This window comes from Haliaeetus albicilla, chromosome 3 (genome assembly GCF_947461875.1).
Source record: "Haliaeetus albicilla chromosome 3, bHalAlb1.1, whole genome shotgun sequence".
NCBI classification, from domain to species: domain Eukaryota; kingdom Metazoa; phylum Chordata; class Aves; order Accipitriformes; family Accipitridae; genus Haliaeetus; species Haliaeetus albicilla.
Genome location: NC_091485.1, coordinates 53,693,913 through 53,711,245, shown reverse-complemented (window position 1 = coordinate 53,711,245; position 17,333 = coordinate 53,693,913). Strand labels below are relative to the sequence as shown.

The following is a 17,333-nucleotide window of genomic DNA, read 5'->3' as shown; positions in this document are numbered from 1 at the left end:
TAAGCTGGGTATTGTACTACTTATTATACCTCTGTTGATATTTACTAAGAAATCTTTCACCAAAATACATGAGTTACACATTGTGTGAGTTTTCTCATTTTACTACTTGATTTTTAAGCATTCTGTATTAGCTCCAGTTACACAGTTTTGTTATTTATTACACATTACTCCTATCTTGTGCCATCTACTGTGGGCAGGTTAAAAAGGGCAAATACTGTGTAAGTTAAGAAATCTCATATTTGGAGAAAAAAATACTAACATCAGGCCTATGTGTTAAAAATATCTCACTCTTTTTTTTTTTACTCCTTGAATACAGTCTGTGTGTCCTGCCCTAACAATACAAAAACCTTTGTATTTTCTTATTTTCCAAAGAAAACCTAACAAACAGTGAAATTAACTCCACTCACAACTCCGCTGGTCTAACAGCAGTGACTGCCATGTAAGAAAATGAATGGCTATCTTCAACCATGCTTCTGTAACTACAGTATGTTCTGGATCAAAGAACATGTAATTAGAAAATGCATCTACTTTGACTCAAAACTGGAATCTTAATATTTTTAATTAAAAAGTATCAATTTATATTGCTCAAAAGTGTTGAAACTTGCTTAAACAGATCAAAATAGTAACCCTCTTCCCAAAATCAAAAGACCACCCACTACCAACTTCAATATTGTCTCATAAAACTCTGCAAAGTAACTTGACACTCTGCCCCGATGTATTTTAAAAACACTAAAGCTAGTATAATTGGATGATTAAAGAACAAAGATAAGACTGAGTCATTTGACAGCTGCTGAGAAATTAGAAGAATGGTCACTGAAGCAGTTAGAGGAAATTACTGAAAATGGCAGACATTTCTCAGAAAAAGGCACAGGAAGCACGATGTTGTGAGACTGGTCACAAAGAAGCCAGTAACAGTCAGATGAGAGCTGTCTGTGGCCCAGTGCTTACTTCTACCTTACCCATTTGGTGCCTTGATTTCTAAACGAGTACTGGAGCATATCATAACTGTATAAAAATATGAAAACCAAATATACATTGCACAAATCTAGTCCAGAATGTTTATATATATAAGAAGCAGAGACCCATAATGCACAAGGGCATCAGAAACTTTAAGAAATTGAGTGACTTCTGCTTTGAAAAGTATGGAATTTCTGCATTTCAGGTAAAGCCACAGATGCAAGGATATCAGACTCAAAAATGTAAACTACCATAGCTTCACTGATTTTACATGTAAATCACATCCCTCCTGTGTTTACTCACTGATTTGTAACATGCATACAAGGAACACTGCACAGTTCCCCTAGGTGACACAAATGACCTTATAAAGCTGGAATTTGCAGATTCCACTTTACGATAGGGGATTTTTCTGATAAATTTTTGGTTGCTGTGATAAGAAGATTAGAACCTACATTTGGTTCTGTAACTCTTAAAGCAGGTATCAGATGGCAGTCTCCTCCAGCAGAGAGGGCAGAAGCAGGAAGAGCCTGTACAAATGTTGGGAAGATCTCTTTTTATCTGTGGGCACATTGAAAGTTGGATCAGGCCCTGCCACCCAAAGCCATTGCTGGTGCCAGACTGTAAGGTTTCTTCCACGAAAGCTCCATAACACAACAGATACAATGCTCATTTAAAAAAAAAAAAACAACAAAAAAAGAAAAACTTCTATTACTAAACATACAAGCAAAAATACTAATTTAAATATTTCCACATGAAAATATGAAGAAAAAGACGCTCTTACAACTTCTAAGCAATCAGAAGAGAAACGAGAGATATTTCATGGTCTCCTAAAAATCCTAGTCTTGACAAAAAGTAAAACTTGCTGTCATTTTCTAGGCAGTAAATGTTTTACTGCTGGGAAAAGATTTTGATGTTTGTAATTTCTATTGAAGAGCACTACGAAGTAGTTAAAAATATTGCCACATCTGAAAAACAGACCAACGGGAAGTCTAAGACACTTGTTCATCTGTATTTCTGTGACTTTTCTCACTTGGTATTATTTGCAACCATACTTTCATGTCTGGCAACAGTGCCAACTCTACTAAGGATCATATATTACTTTTATCATGTTGATTACATATGTTCACCAGTTTTGCTGCCTATATATGATTAGTGTGGTTTGCACATACTTAGTGACACAATCCAGAGCATGACATTTTCACAGAAAATGTGTTTACTGGGAAAGAGCTCCTTAGAAGTTTGCGTTCCTTTCAGCTTTGATCTACATGACATCAAGAATCCTACAGTTTGAATATATGTTTACCATTTATATTATTAAGCTCTATCTCCTTCACACTATATGGCTACTGAGCACATTGGTAGTCACAAAAAATTCCCTTTTCTCTTAGGTGAACTTAGTAGTAGCTGAATAAAAGAAAGCCTCTTAAAATGTTCTCATCTGTGAGCTTAAGCTTCATAATGACTTGACATTTAAATTCTGTTATTCATCAGCACTTCACAGAAGAACTTGATTTGTCTAAATGGATTTGAAAGCCCACAAGTGAAGAAAATCAGAAAAACCTGGTTTTGAATATCAAAAGATTGTATGTGAAAAGTATTTTTACAGGCTGCACGTACCCGTTTTATTGATCAATTAACTTCTCCCAAAATGAATTTTTCTGAGACCATATATGAAAACCCAAACCCTCCCCCCACACTTACTGATAAATGTCTTTTCTGAGCACAGCTCTACTAAGAGGGTTGTCAGCCTGAGGAGCCATAGAGACAGATCCAATCTTGAGAACCAAAGTGTCTTCTTTAATTGCTGGATTAGCTGTAGTTAGGAGACAAGAAAATATATGTTTGATTAAAAGTCAAATGCGCATAGGAGAAACACTGAAAAAACTGTTTCTCGAAAAAAATCTAAATAAGAATGTCTGCTAAGGATTCAGTTCTGCTCAGGAGCAACAACTAATGCAAAAAAAACCCATAAAATCAATAGCACTGTTGTGATACATAAAAGTCAAACTATTGTAATTTAATTTTCCCACAGTTTTATCACACAACTAAATCCTGGCCTTTGACTTCTCATTTTCCCTGATTTTCTTTTTTTTTTGTCCAAAATGATGTTGATCCCACAGACTTCTTTGTGATCTGTCTGATTCTCCAAGAATTATCTGCTGAAATATCAGCATGTAAAGCACTCTGAATCATGCACCCATTTTAATACGGGCCTAGTCCTTTAGATGCAAAACATTGCAGGATATTACAACGTAACCAATCTAGTAGCATTTGGTATGGTTTGCAACACACATGAAAAGTTCAAACACAAGGACTGAAACAACAGAATCTGAAATCTGACACATATACAGAGAACAAGATGTAGTACTAGACAGTAAATTCCAAATCAGTAACAAAATTACCCCAAGAAGAAAAATCCCTGCTTTCCACTTCACCTCCATCATATTCAAATTTCAGCCACATGTACAAATTGCTAGTTTTAAAAGCAGTGGTCCAAAGTTTTGCCCAGAAAAAAAAAATAGCACCACATTTCTTGTAGTAAACAAAACTCTGAGTCTACTGCATCTCCTTCTCAGCAGACACAGACATACACAAAGCATTTGGATATGGTTCTGCTCAGAAGACTTCAGTGTAAGTAGGAAGCTCCTGAGAACATGTGATGCAAGCTCAGAGAGTTCATCATCTGAAGTGAAATGGTTCACTTCAACACCAGCGTGATAACATAACAAGGACAGAACAATATCACACTTGCTCCCACATCCAAGGAAATTCTGCAAGACTCTTATATAAAAGTTCTGAAAACAAAATTATAGTAGCAGAATAGAGTTTAAATATTCTATTGAAGAGTGAAATGCTTGGTGTGGAAAGAAACAGTGAAATCTACGAGCTTAAAAAATGGCTTCTCCAGACTCATTAATGTCTTGGTGAATAAGACAACATGCTTTGCAGTTACATATATACTTATCTATATTTTTAAACAGATGTAAGAAATCACAGAATTCACAGAAATTCTAATATGATATTTTGAAACAATTGTAGGGAATACCACAGTAAGCATGCAGCAGAGCAGTAACACAAGTTCTGACACACAACTAAATCAGAATGCTAGGGGTTTACTTAAAAGAACCTCATCTACTTAAAAAGCAAAGTCAAATCCTTTAGTCCCCAGAGCACAGCAAAACCATATACAGATTGCCAGAACTAAGTTAGAAAAGTTAAGCTGACAACAAAATCCTGTTTGTGACTAAATCAGAAACCGTATTTTCAACTTTTAGATCAAAAATGAGTATTAGAATTCCTGCCACTATACACTTAATGTGTTGGATTTTTTTTTTCTGATACTCAAATAAGAAAAAGAAGTGAAGGTATTAAATATACTTCAGACTGTAATTGCAACTTAATTAGGTGGCAAATGCCTTATTCTGAGCAGTGGTTCTTCGTAAAATATATCTTAGGCTAAGAATTTTAATTTGTCTCTGACACTTAGCAAAGCAAAATAAATACAGGACTGCTCATCATGGTCTCTATTATGTAAGCATTTTGGGATTTTTTTTCAAGGCTGGGCATGGTTCTTTTGTCTACAGCTTCCTGTAGGTCAAGAAATTAAGGCAATCTTAGAAAGAATTACAGGCATTAATATTTTCAGCTGGTTTCTAAAGGGTGATAATCCAAGTCATGATTTAGGATGACAAATTCGTACCTCCTTCATTAACCCATGAAATCTCCCATTAGCTTTTCAAAATATGGGGATAATGTAGTAAACATAATCACAGTCATTATAAATATTTAAAAACTTGAGAGGAAGAAAAAGTCTACACTACACAATATAAGTACAATCTAGGAAAAACTTACAGACCGAAGTGTACTAACGTCATTCACAATCTCACTTGGTTTTACCCACTCATCTCAGTCGTCTTTTTGCTGAGCTAAATGCATTATACTCTTTTAATCCTTCCTTGCAAGGCTTCTTCTCCAGCACTTGATTAGCACTTGTGGTGCTTTTCAGCACCCTCTCATTTTATCAATGCCCATTTTTGTAATATAAAGCAAACTGGACATGATATTCCATCACCTGTCATATGCAGAAGTACAGTTACTGCCCTTATTTCTTTTCACTAAGTCCACTGTGACCCTTAAGCTGTTTTCATCCACTGTTTCCCAGGATAGTCTCTTCAGTCCAGAAGATATAGTTTGCATAATTTTTTTCCTTGATCTATAACTTTAGCTTTAGAAGATGTGGTATATTTTCTATAAGCAGTGATGTAAGCACAGTGATCCAGATGCATGGCCTATAGAGTCCTTAACATCATTTTCCTCAGGAAATTCTTTGCAACATATGTTGATGCTAGCAGCAATAGTTTTATATTTACTTTCAGATTATTAAATACCAATTTAACTTATTATTCCCAACTGACAAATTTAATTTTTTTTAGACTTCTAGTTAGCCATTTTTAATTCATTTAACATTTCCACAGATATTGTATGGGGTTGTATATAATTTAAACACCATGAAACACAATGTCAAACTCCTTACAAAAGTCTAAGTGTATCAAATCTTTGCAAACATTTTATCAACTACGACTTGTAACTGTAATGAGGAATGGAAATCAGATGTGTTTAACAAGACTAATTTTCCATAAAAGTATATTTATTATCGTGTAACAAATATGTAATCCTTTATGAAGTGAATCCTGTAATAGATTATTTTTCCCTTTATGTTCTCTGAGGGAGAGCAATAAAACTACCTGCCTCAACTTTATTTGAACATCACACTTTTCATTTTACTAGATATACCTTCAGCTGTCCAAAACCTGCTCTTCCAAGATGTGTTAAAAATTAGCCTCAGAAGACGAAGATCCCTAAGCACAAGTTACTCAGTCTAACTGATTTGAATCAGTTTAATGTTTAATAGTAAGCAAGGAGGATGTTACAGACCATATGTTATGACAGACTTCAAAGTAGGGAGTCATGCTCAAGTGACAAGAATATATCACTTCTACAAATGCAGGACATACGTTTATTCAGTATGCTGCCTTTTCTTTTTCACTATCAACAAATTTATCATGTTCTTTCTAGTGATTCCTGATATTTTGCTCCTAGTAGATATTAAAAAAAAGTTCCTATTGTCCTCAAACCAGCCAGATGTGGATTTTCCCTGTCTTTACAACTTCTTATCCGTTTTTTGCAATTTAGAATTTTTATTTATAGTGTTCTGCTATGCAGTATTTCTTGTTTCTATTTGTTATATATTCCTTTTATACATTTAGTTGTTCTTACTTCATCACTAGGTAAGTGTGGGCTGCTGGCCAGAGCTTGAAACACCACCTGGTGTATTAACAAATCAAACTCTGAGGGAAAGCAGCATTGCTTATCGCCTAGGATAGAATGTTGCCCTCAAGTCCACCACAAAAAGAAATGTTAATCTGGTGCTGTTGCAAAAACATGAAACTAAAATGTTGTAAAATTGTGTGGGTGTATTCATGCATGTGCGTATATAAATTCCTCAGGAGAAAAATAATGATTTTGATTATTTCATAGTGTTTGTGGACCACAGTTCACGGTGCAAGTTTGATTTTGGACAGCACGAATAAAGAACAGATTTTGCTTTTTTTTTTTAACTCTATACATAAAGTCACAATTACATGTGGGTTTTGGGGGAGGGTAGTTTTGGTAGCTATCACTAGGTACAAGATATGAACAGCAGATAATTGACTAGAAGAGAAACTCAGGTCATTGTTTTTCTATTTTTACTGCAGTGATCACAACTTGAAACATGCAAATCTTACTGGATTAAAAATCTCTCTTAATAAATGATGAGTGAGGTCTTATGGGGGCATATCTCCACAATATATAACACTTTTCTGATCCAGCACACCAGTAACATGGGTCATATTCAACTCCTACTCCTTGTTATTGTTTCTAGTTTCTGTTGTTCTTGAAGACAATAAGCAGTAGAAAAGAGAAGCAATTTATTTCACATCCAGAAACAGATGTGAAAAACAGATTGGGAAAATCTGGGGTGAAAGAAGAAATGAAAGGAGAATGGTACTGGTTTTCATAGTGATGATATTTCAGAGTTTTCCAGGGGAAGAGGTTAGCTGAATTTCTAGTAAAGCTAATCTTTAGCATTAGTCTTTATAAGCATACATAGTTTTTCTTCCTACATCCATGGCTAACCATGGCAATCCTGTTCTTTGCATGCATTTTCAAGCAAGGGATAGCAACAAGACAAATTTTTTTATAATTTCTTTTCAATGAAGTATACAGCCACAGAGCTACAAAAACACACTTTTAAAAGATTTCCTTGACAGCATGCCCTAGAACTCCCTTCCAACAAGAATCATAATTCTTTCTTGCCAACACAGCCAGGCTAATTTTATCTTCCTGTGTTTTCAGCATTCCCAGTTGGAAAATTGTAGAGGATGTTGGCAAAAAAATTATCTATGTAAATTCTCACTGTCTGTACTTGCAATTAGGTTATGAGAAAAATCTAAAGACTATACTCTAAGGATTATATTGTGTGCTATTGTATATAATGGTAAGCCCCCCCCCACCCCCGCACACACCTACATGACTTATTTAAACATATCGTGATACCAGTAAACCCCCCCCCCCCCTTTTTTTTTTATTTAAGTCTGTAGAAGGCTTGCTGGTAATGGAAATAATCGCATTCCTGCTAGTTGTTACAAGGTGTAATTTTAACATCAGCATCTCTTTATTTACATATATAAAGATTGTAATAGGGTTGTAAATATATTTAACATACGAAGGGAAAACAATTTCTTACAGAAAAAAAGTATTATCCATAGATCAAATGGCTATTTACTGTTGTTTGAAAGAACAGTTTACGCTATCCACACCTCTGTAAGCACCTGAAGGCCTCTTACATAAGGGAGTCTCAATAGCTTCAACTAAAACTTACTAAATAAATAATAAACTATATCATCTGTTGGGCATCAATCACAAGATACATTTTAATAACTTTCTCCAAACTGAACTAGACTATCTACCTGCTTCACTACTGCATGGTTTTCTAGGTGCCAGCTTCCACAAGAGCTAAGGAGCCATGCTTACGTTCCATCGCTGCAACAGGTGCCTATGGAAGACTGAACTAGTATCAGCGTAATGAGAGCTGACACAAGAATCACCACTGCAGAATTGGGTTAAGTTCTCTTTCTGCAATCCTTGACCTTTTATTTTTTTATAGTCACATTTAAAATGCAAACTCTATAGGTACTGGGAAAGCAAAGATCAAATAAATACCTAAAAAACTTTTCAGCAAATCTGTGGAGAAGTAGCATGAATGTTAGATGTTTCCTAACTCTGACCCTTAAAACTGAAGGCCCTAGCAACAGTCAGCAATTTATTTGTCTACACTACTGAACAGCAAAAAATCTCTAACATAAAATACTGTACCTTCTGCAGTACGACGATCTTCCTCATTTTTGGGAAAGAAGACTCTTATTACACCAGTGTTGATATAAATCAGAGGCAAGTTGCGGGAAGTTAGAGCATGAGTCCTCATAGGCTGGCCTGGTGATTTCCTTTTCTCCTTTTGACTCCTCGGCAACCTGGCTTGAAAAATGCTTGCAATTGCATTAAGCAATGGAAAACAGAGGACCACATCAAAGGCCTGGGCAGAGAGAAGGATCTCATGAAGAAAGCGAGGAGAACCATCAGTGTGACCTTCTGATAGCTTATGGAATGTTCTTCGTTCATTTCTTGATATCAGTTTGTGCCGGACATTTTTTGTCACAGCTTTGGTATAAGTGAGAGAAAGAAATCCATGTTGTTGGTGTGAGCCATCTAGAAGTTTTGCAGTTGTCTGTTTCAAGGGAAAAAAAATAAACAAACTGCTGCAAAAATGTACACATATAACATCCATCAATTGCCACATTTGCTGTTAGTTAAGATGTTTAGGGTTCTACATTTTCTAATAGATTTCCACTGTCTCTGAAGAGTAGAAAAATTTCTTTCATAGTTCACAATTTGTCCACAGTGTATCCACACTTCACTGTATTGTGTCAGCTAAAACTATGAATTGCTGAACACTTTTTTCTGATTATTTATGTTGTACAAAAATCAAATCCAATCAGCCAAAAAAACCCCCATATATTCAAGAGTCTAAATTTACCACACATTTTTTGATAATTTTTTCACACAGTTATATATTTTGATTTCTCCTTCACTTTAGACATTTTAGAAGTAGATCTTGCTCCCTTGCATTGTTCCTTCTGTATGTGCAAATACCATAGGTGCTAAAATAATGCTTAGGTGCTGAGATAGCTTCACTCCATCTAAACATGGGTGTATAAAGCACCCATAGTCAACTAAATACTCTTAAGAATTGAGCTGGTTTTGCCATCATCACTTCTGAGTATTTAAAGAGAATAGCTGTACCACATGCTAAAGCACATCACTTAAATAAAGATATATTGCACTGTACTCTAGAAATAGCAGATTCCTTCACTTAGAAGGACAGATTTCCTAGATAAAGATGACAATTAGATGCTTAGCTCCCAGAGGATGTATAGTACAGTTTTCATATTTTCTTTGAAAGTCTTTCAATCATAGATTGTTAGTGAGTGAAAAATGTAAAAATAGTAACTAGGAAAACCATTATTTTAACAGTGTAATAAATATTTTGATAGAATTCTATAAGAATGTTTAAATATTAGCTTTAATCACATGAGCACAAATGAAAGCAACTACATTTTGCAAGTAGTTGCTTCTTTCAGCACCTTAAATTTGATTAAAAACAGTTAAATGTAATTAAACCTTGTTAACAGAAGAACAACATCTCTTTCTTAAATAAACAGGATACATAGCTTAAATGCTTAAAAACTGGAAGATTTTATGATTAAGTGAATTAAAAAAATTAGTAAGTTAATTTCCTATAAGAACTGAAACAAACAGAATAAGAGAAAGTATTACCAATAAATATTCATGATGGAAATAAATCAGACCACACAGAACTTCCACTAACATAAAAAGATTCTATACAGCCATTCTATTTGTGAAGATAAAGAGCCCAATGTCATAACATATAATGTCTTTCAAGGATAAACAAGCAGGAAAAAAAGGGGTTAAATATCTCACACTGAGATATTCTGAATCAGCAAGTATTCAAAAGAAAGACTCAAATATGAAATTGTTAATTGTTGCATTATCATAATTATAGGAAGTAATTTTAAAAGGTTGCATAAAGGTATATTGCAGTAATACAAAGTACTTAAATCCCTTAAATTACTAAGTAGATATCATAATTACATGAACAAAATGCAGCATTCAGTACTGTCTTTTACATATTTGGTCTCCAAACATTATTGTATGTGCTCACTTTTAATGTAAATGAATCCCGTTGACTTCTGTAGACTGCTGTTATGTACCAGGTTGTGAGCCATTAACCCTCATTCCATATTTACTAAAAAATAACTGTCAACTGTTACTAAAGTATAAGAAGGAAATAACACAACTAATCTAGTCAATATAAGCAATAAATATATTCAGTAAAAAAAAAAATAGATTACAAGAAACTAAAGCCATTTGATTTTTTTTTTTTAACTCCAACTGGCATATATTAGTGGAAGCTCTGCAGTAAAAAATTTTTAAAAGATTCTTACAGAGGGAAAGAAGCCAGAGAAATTACTGAAAGGGTCCTGCTTGCTGATGGGTCGAACCAACAAGGTACGTCTGTTCAGCTTGTCAGTACAGGAAAGGAAAACACCTCCATATTGCCCCAGAGACCAAGAATCTTCCCCAAGGCTTCAGGTAATGAACGAAGCATGGAAGAAAGGAAGACAAAAAGCAGAAAAAATAAAAATAATTGCTATAAGTGAAAAAAAATTACATTAAACTTGCACGGTTCTATGTAACTGCAAGATGAAGCCTATGCCATACCTTTTCCTAAAAAGCTGAAGTTCAATCAGATCAAGTAAAGAACTGGTTTAAAAAAAACAACCAAACAAACAAAAAAAACAAAAACCAAAAAGAAACTTCATAAAACTTTAGGTGAAAGGACAACCTATAGCAAGAGGTCAAGACACATGAGAATAAAAATATAGTAAAATCCTGCATACAGAAAACGGACTTACCCCTGGATTTTCAGCAGATAGCTTTATTAGAATGAGGAGGATAATGATTACAAGAACCAAGAAATTGTGAACGAAAAGCTGTGCTCATATACATTACAAAATCATAGTATTACTTAGAAAAAATGAGCTATTAAGTATTAAAATGTGCTTTGTACTACAGTTCTTGTAATCATTCTTTTTAACATACATAAGAGTAAAGAAAAATATGTTGCTTAAGAAGAATTATTCAGGTAAGCACCTTAGTTTACTAAAGAAATCTCACCAAAAGCTTTTCTTTGCATTGCAGAAATATTCCTTCAAAATGTCCTGACTGCCAGACTCCTCCTGGCCTGGAAGACAGAATGTTCACCTTATCTATTCTCTGCTTTTGGTTTTAGTCCACAGAGATTTAAAGATAGAGAAAGGTACTCTGAAGAGATTACAAAATATAAATGAGAACAGTAACTATTTCGTCAAGTGGAATAACTTTTTTTATTTTAAAGCCTCAATATAACTTTAGCAAAAAGAACACCCTGAAGTTGAAAACATTTCTAATGGAGCATTAGGCTTCCATAGAATCTGTGGACAAAGAAGCTTATTAAGAGCACCTAGATACTGGGATTCTAAAGCAATTTAAAGCATCACGACTTGATTTTAAAATATTTTAAAAAATAAAGTACAAATTTTGATTATTAAATATTACAATATGTACAAACAATAACTGCATTTGTAACATAGGCGAAAGAACAGGAATTCAATTTATTTTTTTTTTTTTTTAGACAGCTGATCAGAAAAAAAGCCTCAGAAATGGTGGTAACTGCTAAGCTGATACTAAATCTCCTTCCTATTGTATATAGGGAACAATAAGTGTCCACTAAAACCTTGCAGATTGGCTCCTAAGTCAAAATTATGAGTGCTCCTAAATATTTTAGTCTTTTTCAATGCCAAAAAACATCCTGAAGCTTTTACCTATTTTTTTTTTTTCCCCTCTCAGGGAGTAACACAACAACTATTATATTTTCTCTTAATTTCTGTCTCCCATAAGGGAATCTGTTGATCTGTAATGGCAAACATTAACACAGTTGATCAAAGTCTACATAGGCTCTCTCTTATTTTGTCAAGACTAGTGTGTTCATGGCCAATATGAGCTAGAAGGTGGCACATGCAATCTCTCTACAGAACCATGCATCTGGGTGCCAAATGATCGCAGTCACATTGGTGCAGCAAACTATTCAACTAACAAGACTTGCTAAAGTTGCAAGACATAGTAGGCCTAACTACCTACCCTAAATGTACATAATATTGATGATATACTGGTTGACATTAATTACTGAAATTTTACTCAGGTGTGTCTGCGTAACATTATGCTGTGTCACACAGATAATCAGCTTAGTTCCTTGCATTACAGTGTTGCTAAGCCACAGCAAAAGAAACACTTCAATTTTTTAGAAACTGCTTTTTAGTATCTAAGAGTATGGTACCATAAATCATTAAATATTGGCACTTGTTAACACATCATGAAGCAATATTTAAGGAATTTCTCATTCAAAAGTTCAGCTAAAATATCAAAAAGTTCAGCAAAAATCAAATGATTTTTGTTTAATGGACCGAGAGCAGTAAGTGTGAAAAAACATTCTCCTGATCTGTAATTATTTCCATGTATTTCTTTGGAATCAGATATAATTCTGAGAAAATGTAATTCTGATTTTTATTACTTAAAAGGTTAAAAGCATTTCACTGAAATTGAACAATTAACTTAAATTCAAGTTAAGAATTAAGAAAAAAAAAATGCCTGCTGCCTTCTTTCAGCCTGAAATTAAAGCAGAATAACTCCCAAGAATTACCTGTTTCTGTAATGGTCAATATTGAAGCTTTCTATTTTACATTTGATTTTGGTATAGACATCCTGCATATCCACTGAGGCACTGAGATCTTCTAATTCACTGACAACACAAACTTCTGCAATAGTCAAAGAAAATCAAAATAATTATGTTATTAATCTGAAACTTGCAAGTTTCTAAGCAAGAAATATCTCTGAAACACTACATTTTGTAAATAGGATGATGCTACTTCTACTCAGAGTTTTTTCATAAAGCACTTTTTGATTCAAATGTCACACCGATAGGAACCAGAAAAAAATTCTAGAATCCAAACTTTTTTATACAAAGAGAGACTTATATATGGGGCTTTTAGTTCAGGTGTTCATAGTATAATTCCTGAAAAAAATGTAAAAAAGTATTTGCCAAGATATTTACTCTAACAATACTCGAGATTTCTTTCTCTCATGTAATTACTTTTTTAAAATCAAAGGTTCAAGTATATCTCCTTGAAAATTAGCTTTAATCACTAGTCTCCTTACTTTTTCACATTTCTATGAGTAACAATGTTAATTGCTAAGCAGCAGTGTTTCCTAACAAAAAAATAAATATTTGAAGTCTTGCAGTACATTTATAGAATCCTAGTTCCTTTCAAACAATTACTGTCAGGATGATAATCCAACTTTATTCTCAAAGATAAAAAGAGAAGCTGTGTACCACACGTATTTCTCTTTTCAACACAGACGTTGAAACTTGTGGTGAACTCCATATTAAACTTTCTATGACTTTTAGAATTATACTATGATGATTATGTTAAATTTCAATTTTAAATTACCAATACAAAACTACATGTCTATACATGGACATAGACAAAACATACTACTAAATCATATCAAAATGAAACATGATTGTTTCTAAGGCAATAAATGCAGCACTCTATTAAAATACCAACGTATTTCCAATTTAATATAATTATCTTGCCACATGGAGGGGGAAGTTTATGCCAAAGAACAACACTAAATTCTGATTACATGCACTAACCTAACTACAGCTTGTCACCCTAGTTTAAAATATAGATCCAACCCATTATTTCTACATTACAGTGTTTAGTAGTGTCAATAAATGCTCTAAATTGCTAATACTGTACTGTAAAATAATGTATGGAATTTAAAATAGTATAGTGGGGGAAAAATGCTGAATACCTGTGCCATTATTTCTAGGATCAGGAGCAAACAATTTTATAGTAATTTTTGGCAACATCCACTGCATCCATAGGCTGACACGTCCACTTGAGACTCCGATATTACTTGTTGTTTGTTCCAATGTAATGGAGTCTGAGAATGGGGAATCATCACCACCCTGAAGAGAATCACCCTGTGAAACAGATGTAATAGCTGAGGAAAAAAAAATATTGCTTTTCACCACTTCTCTTTTTTCTTCTGTCTAGACTGATGTAGATGCCCAAACTATAAACATATAAATACAGACTCACTGACAGTATATTTGAATTAAGCCATTTTTTAACATCAGGAAAAAAAAAACACAAAATATATTCCCTTTTTCTTAGGTAGAGATAATAGACTTTGGCAAAGATTATAGGGTAAAACTGTAAGGTTCCACAACTTTGTTCCACTTTGCATAGTGAGCTTTCCTCATTAACTACACTAATGAAATACTATCATCAATGAAAAAACACAGGCTGATAGGAATATTCTGAGATGTAATGGGAGAGTGAATAAGCAGGCTTGTGCATATTTGAAAGGCAAAGGAAGAAAGAGTTGTTGGAGGTGCCAAATGAATAGACACCCAGTATGGCCATAACACTTCTATACTACATACACGCTGGATTTGGCCTTGGTATTTTTTCCCTTCTGTGTACTTCCCTGTAACTGCTTGGAAAAACGATTTCCTAAAATAATGGCTTTTTGTAAGAATTGGAAACATTTTAGTTGCCACTTCTAAAATATTTCTGTTATTTAAAAAAGGTGATTGTCACTTGTGATATTCTTAAATATACGATCTGTTGACAAATGAGCTTGTAGAAGCTTCTGTGCCATCAATAATCTCTATTCATTCCCAAAACATTAAGAGCTCAACAAAGAAGACACAAAGGTTAATGTTTTTAAGAAAAGAACATGACAAATGAAAGCTTTACTGAAAATTCTGTTACAAGGGCTTATCAGAGCCCCGCAGGCACATTCTGATAATTCTTGATGGCACAACTAAAATATTTACCAGCCATAGGACTTCATCCTGCTCCTTTGCTGGAACTTACTGCCTCCAAATAGAAAAGGAAAGATGCAAACTTGTAATTGCTCATCAGCACGTAGTGTTTACAGACTATTAAACTGAATGCAATGGACACATAAGTCACTGATGTCAACCAGAAGCCACTAAAAATCCACTAGCATCTTCATTTGCAGCTTCACTAAGTATTGCAAGTTTTCTTCAAGCACAAAAAGGAAGGAACAGCATATTGTCACTTTGATCCAAGTCGTTTCTAAGATTTACAGACCAATAAACACCCAAAGTCTTAACGTGAAGTTTTTAGGGATTAGCAATTGTAAATTATGAGGAACAACATGTTTGGGAATTTTGAGATTTATCTAATGACTAACCAAGATGATTTATATGGAAGACACGCTGGAATTGGACCTGCAGAGAAAGCATTGCAGTTTGAATCTATTTTAACCTGCAGGCAAGAAATGACAATGCACTCTCTTCAGCTTCAGATGTCCGAGAAACACTTACTTTCAGTAGCAAAATTTAAAATCTGACAGTACTTGACTCATTCTTCAGTCCAAGACTGGAGAATGTGAGTATGGAAATTCTGTTAGCAATCTATTTTCTGGATGGGTAGAACTTATCCCAAACCAAATGACACAGCTCATATGGAAGCATTTATGTTGATAAATCACATTTTCAATCAACTCAGGCCTACAGTTTAATTATAGGATTTCTATCATGTATACACGTTCTCTTCTCACCAACCTAACTGCAAGAGGAGACAAGACAGGTCAAAATCTTATGAAAGTTTTGCACACAATCCACTATGACTTTGGGCTATCTGATATACACCAAATGGAGCAGGTGACATTGCACTTTTAGAATTTATTGCATAATGAAGAATATGATTACCTTTACCACTTTCTCTTTCAGAGAAACACAGCTTCTGCTTCACACTTTCAGCTCTATGTCACTCAAATTAACATTTATTGATCTTATTTTTTTTTTTTTGTCCCAGCAAAACTCTTAGAGGACACAGAGAGAAACAGCAAAAGTACTTTATCTGTGATGCAGTAACCTTTACCCTTGAAAAACTCAGTGATACCTACTATAATCGGTAAGTAACAATCTACATTGTCAATAGGTGACATAGAGAACTTACCACTCCAGATATCCTTTCATGTGAGGAAGGGTGAGCTTGTGCAACTAACATATGTTACTGGAAAATAATACCTAAACACAAGACTACAGTAACTGGACCAGTTCAACAGATGTAATATGAAGTATCGAAATGAAAATTAAGATTCCATTCACCTTCAGTTATCTATGGTGATGGTGGCTTTGCATTAATCAAAATGCATGAAAGAAAACAGGTGTATTTCTATTTCTTTTTATATTATATAAGGCATTATTGCTTATAGCTCTGATCAGACTATCTGTAGAGCTATAGGTGACCATCTTTTGAAAAACTGTTAGACTCCAGAGGTGTAAAAAGTTAGCTGCTATTAATATGAGGTTTCTTAGTGCAGTATAAATTTCAATCTCCTCATCTCACTTTTGAAAACAAATGAAAGGAAAAAAAATCAGGTCATAGCTCAACTAAGACAAACATTCAGGCTAAGTATTGATGCAGGGAGATGGTATATAGCACTGTAATGCTCATTCCACAGTGAAATTACACTATTCAGAAAGATAAGAAAAGAAATACCTTCCTCTCATCAATTAAGTTTTAAGAAAAATCAGTGGTATTTCCATAACATTATATATAAGTATAAACTTATATAATTTTTAAAAATATCATCATTGCTAGATTTAGTTTAGTTTAACAAGCTGCAACATGTTTTATGCACTGAGAAATTAGATTTTGCTTTATGAAGTATCACTGAAATGACAGTGGGCTTTTGCTTTTCAGATACCAGTTGTGAAGAGGAAGACATAAAGAAATGAGTCCAATTCTAACTTTACCATGGTTGAGGACTATTAATCCACCTAATGGTGTCTTTTCATTATGAATGTAACTAACTAGTACAGAATTCCAGTATGTGCAACACTGTCTATGTACAAATCTGTGTTGATTGTATTAGAGAGATCTGCTAAAAAAAAAAAAAAAAAAAAAGGCATCATGAAAAAAAGATATCCTGGCAGTTACTTGAATTAAAGCTGCTGTTTCTAAAAATTAAGTAGTGCAACTTTGTAAACCTCTAGGATTAGAGATTAATGCTATCATTACTAATCATCAGTGGCTGGTGAACAGCAAATA

At 34.0% G+C, this 17,333-nt stretch overlaps 1 protein-coding gene across 4 annotated transcripts in view; it reads right to left on the bottom strand.

The window, feature by feature from the left end:
* VPS13B (vacuolar protein sorting 13 homolog B) overlaps positions 1 to 17,333 on the bottom strand; it is a 486,539-nt gene that overhangs the window by 189,547 nt on the left and 279,659 nt on the right. For all 4 annotated transcript variants that reach the window (XM_069779759.1, XM_069779758.1, XM_069779762.1 and 1 more), the window contains exons 26-30: positions 14,050 to 14,221; positions 12,875 to 12,989; positions 10,581 to 10,722; positions 8,374 to 8,782; positions 2,659 to 2,770 (exon numbers count right to left, since the gene is read on the bottom strand). In XM_069779759.1, the coding sequence (XP_069635860.1) occupies positions 2,659 to 2,770; positions 8,374 to 8,782; positions 10,581 to 10,722; positions 12,875 to 12,989; positions 14,050 to 14,221 (950 nt within the window). The remainder of the gene's footprint in view (positions 1 to 2,658; positions 2,771 to 8,373; positions 8,783 to 10,580; positions 10,723 to 12,874; positions 12,990 to 14,049; positions 14,222 to 17,333) is intronic.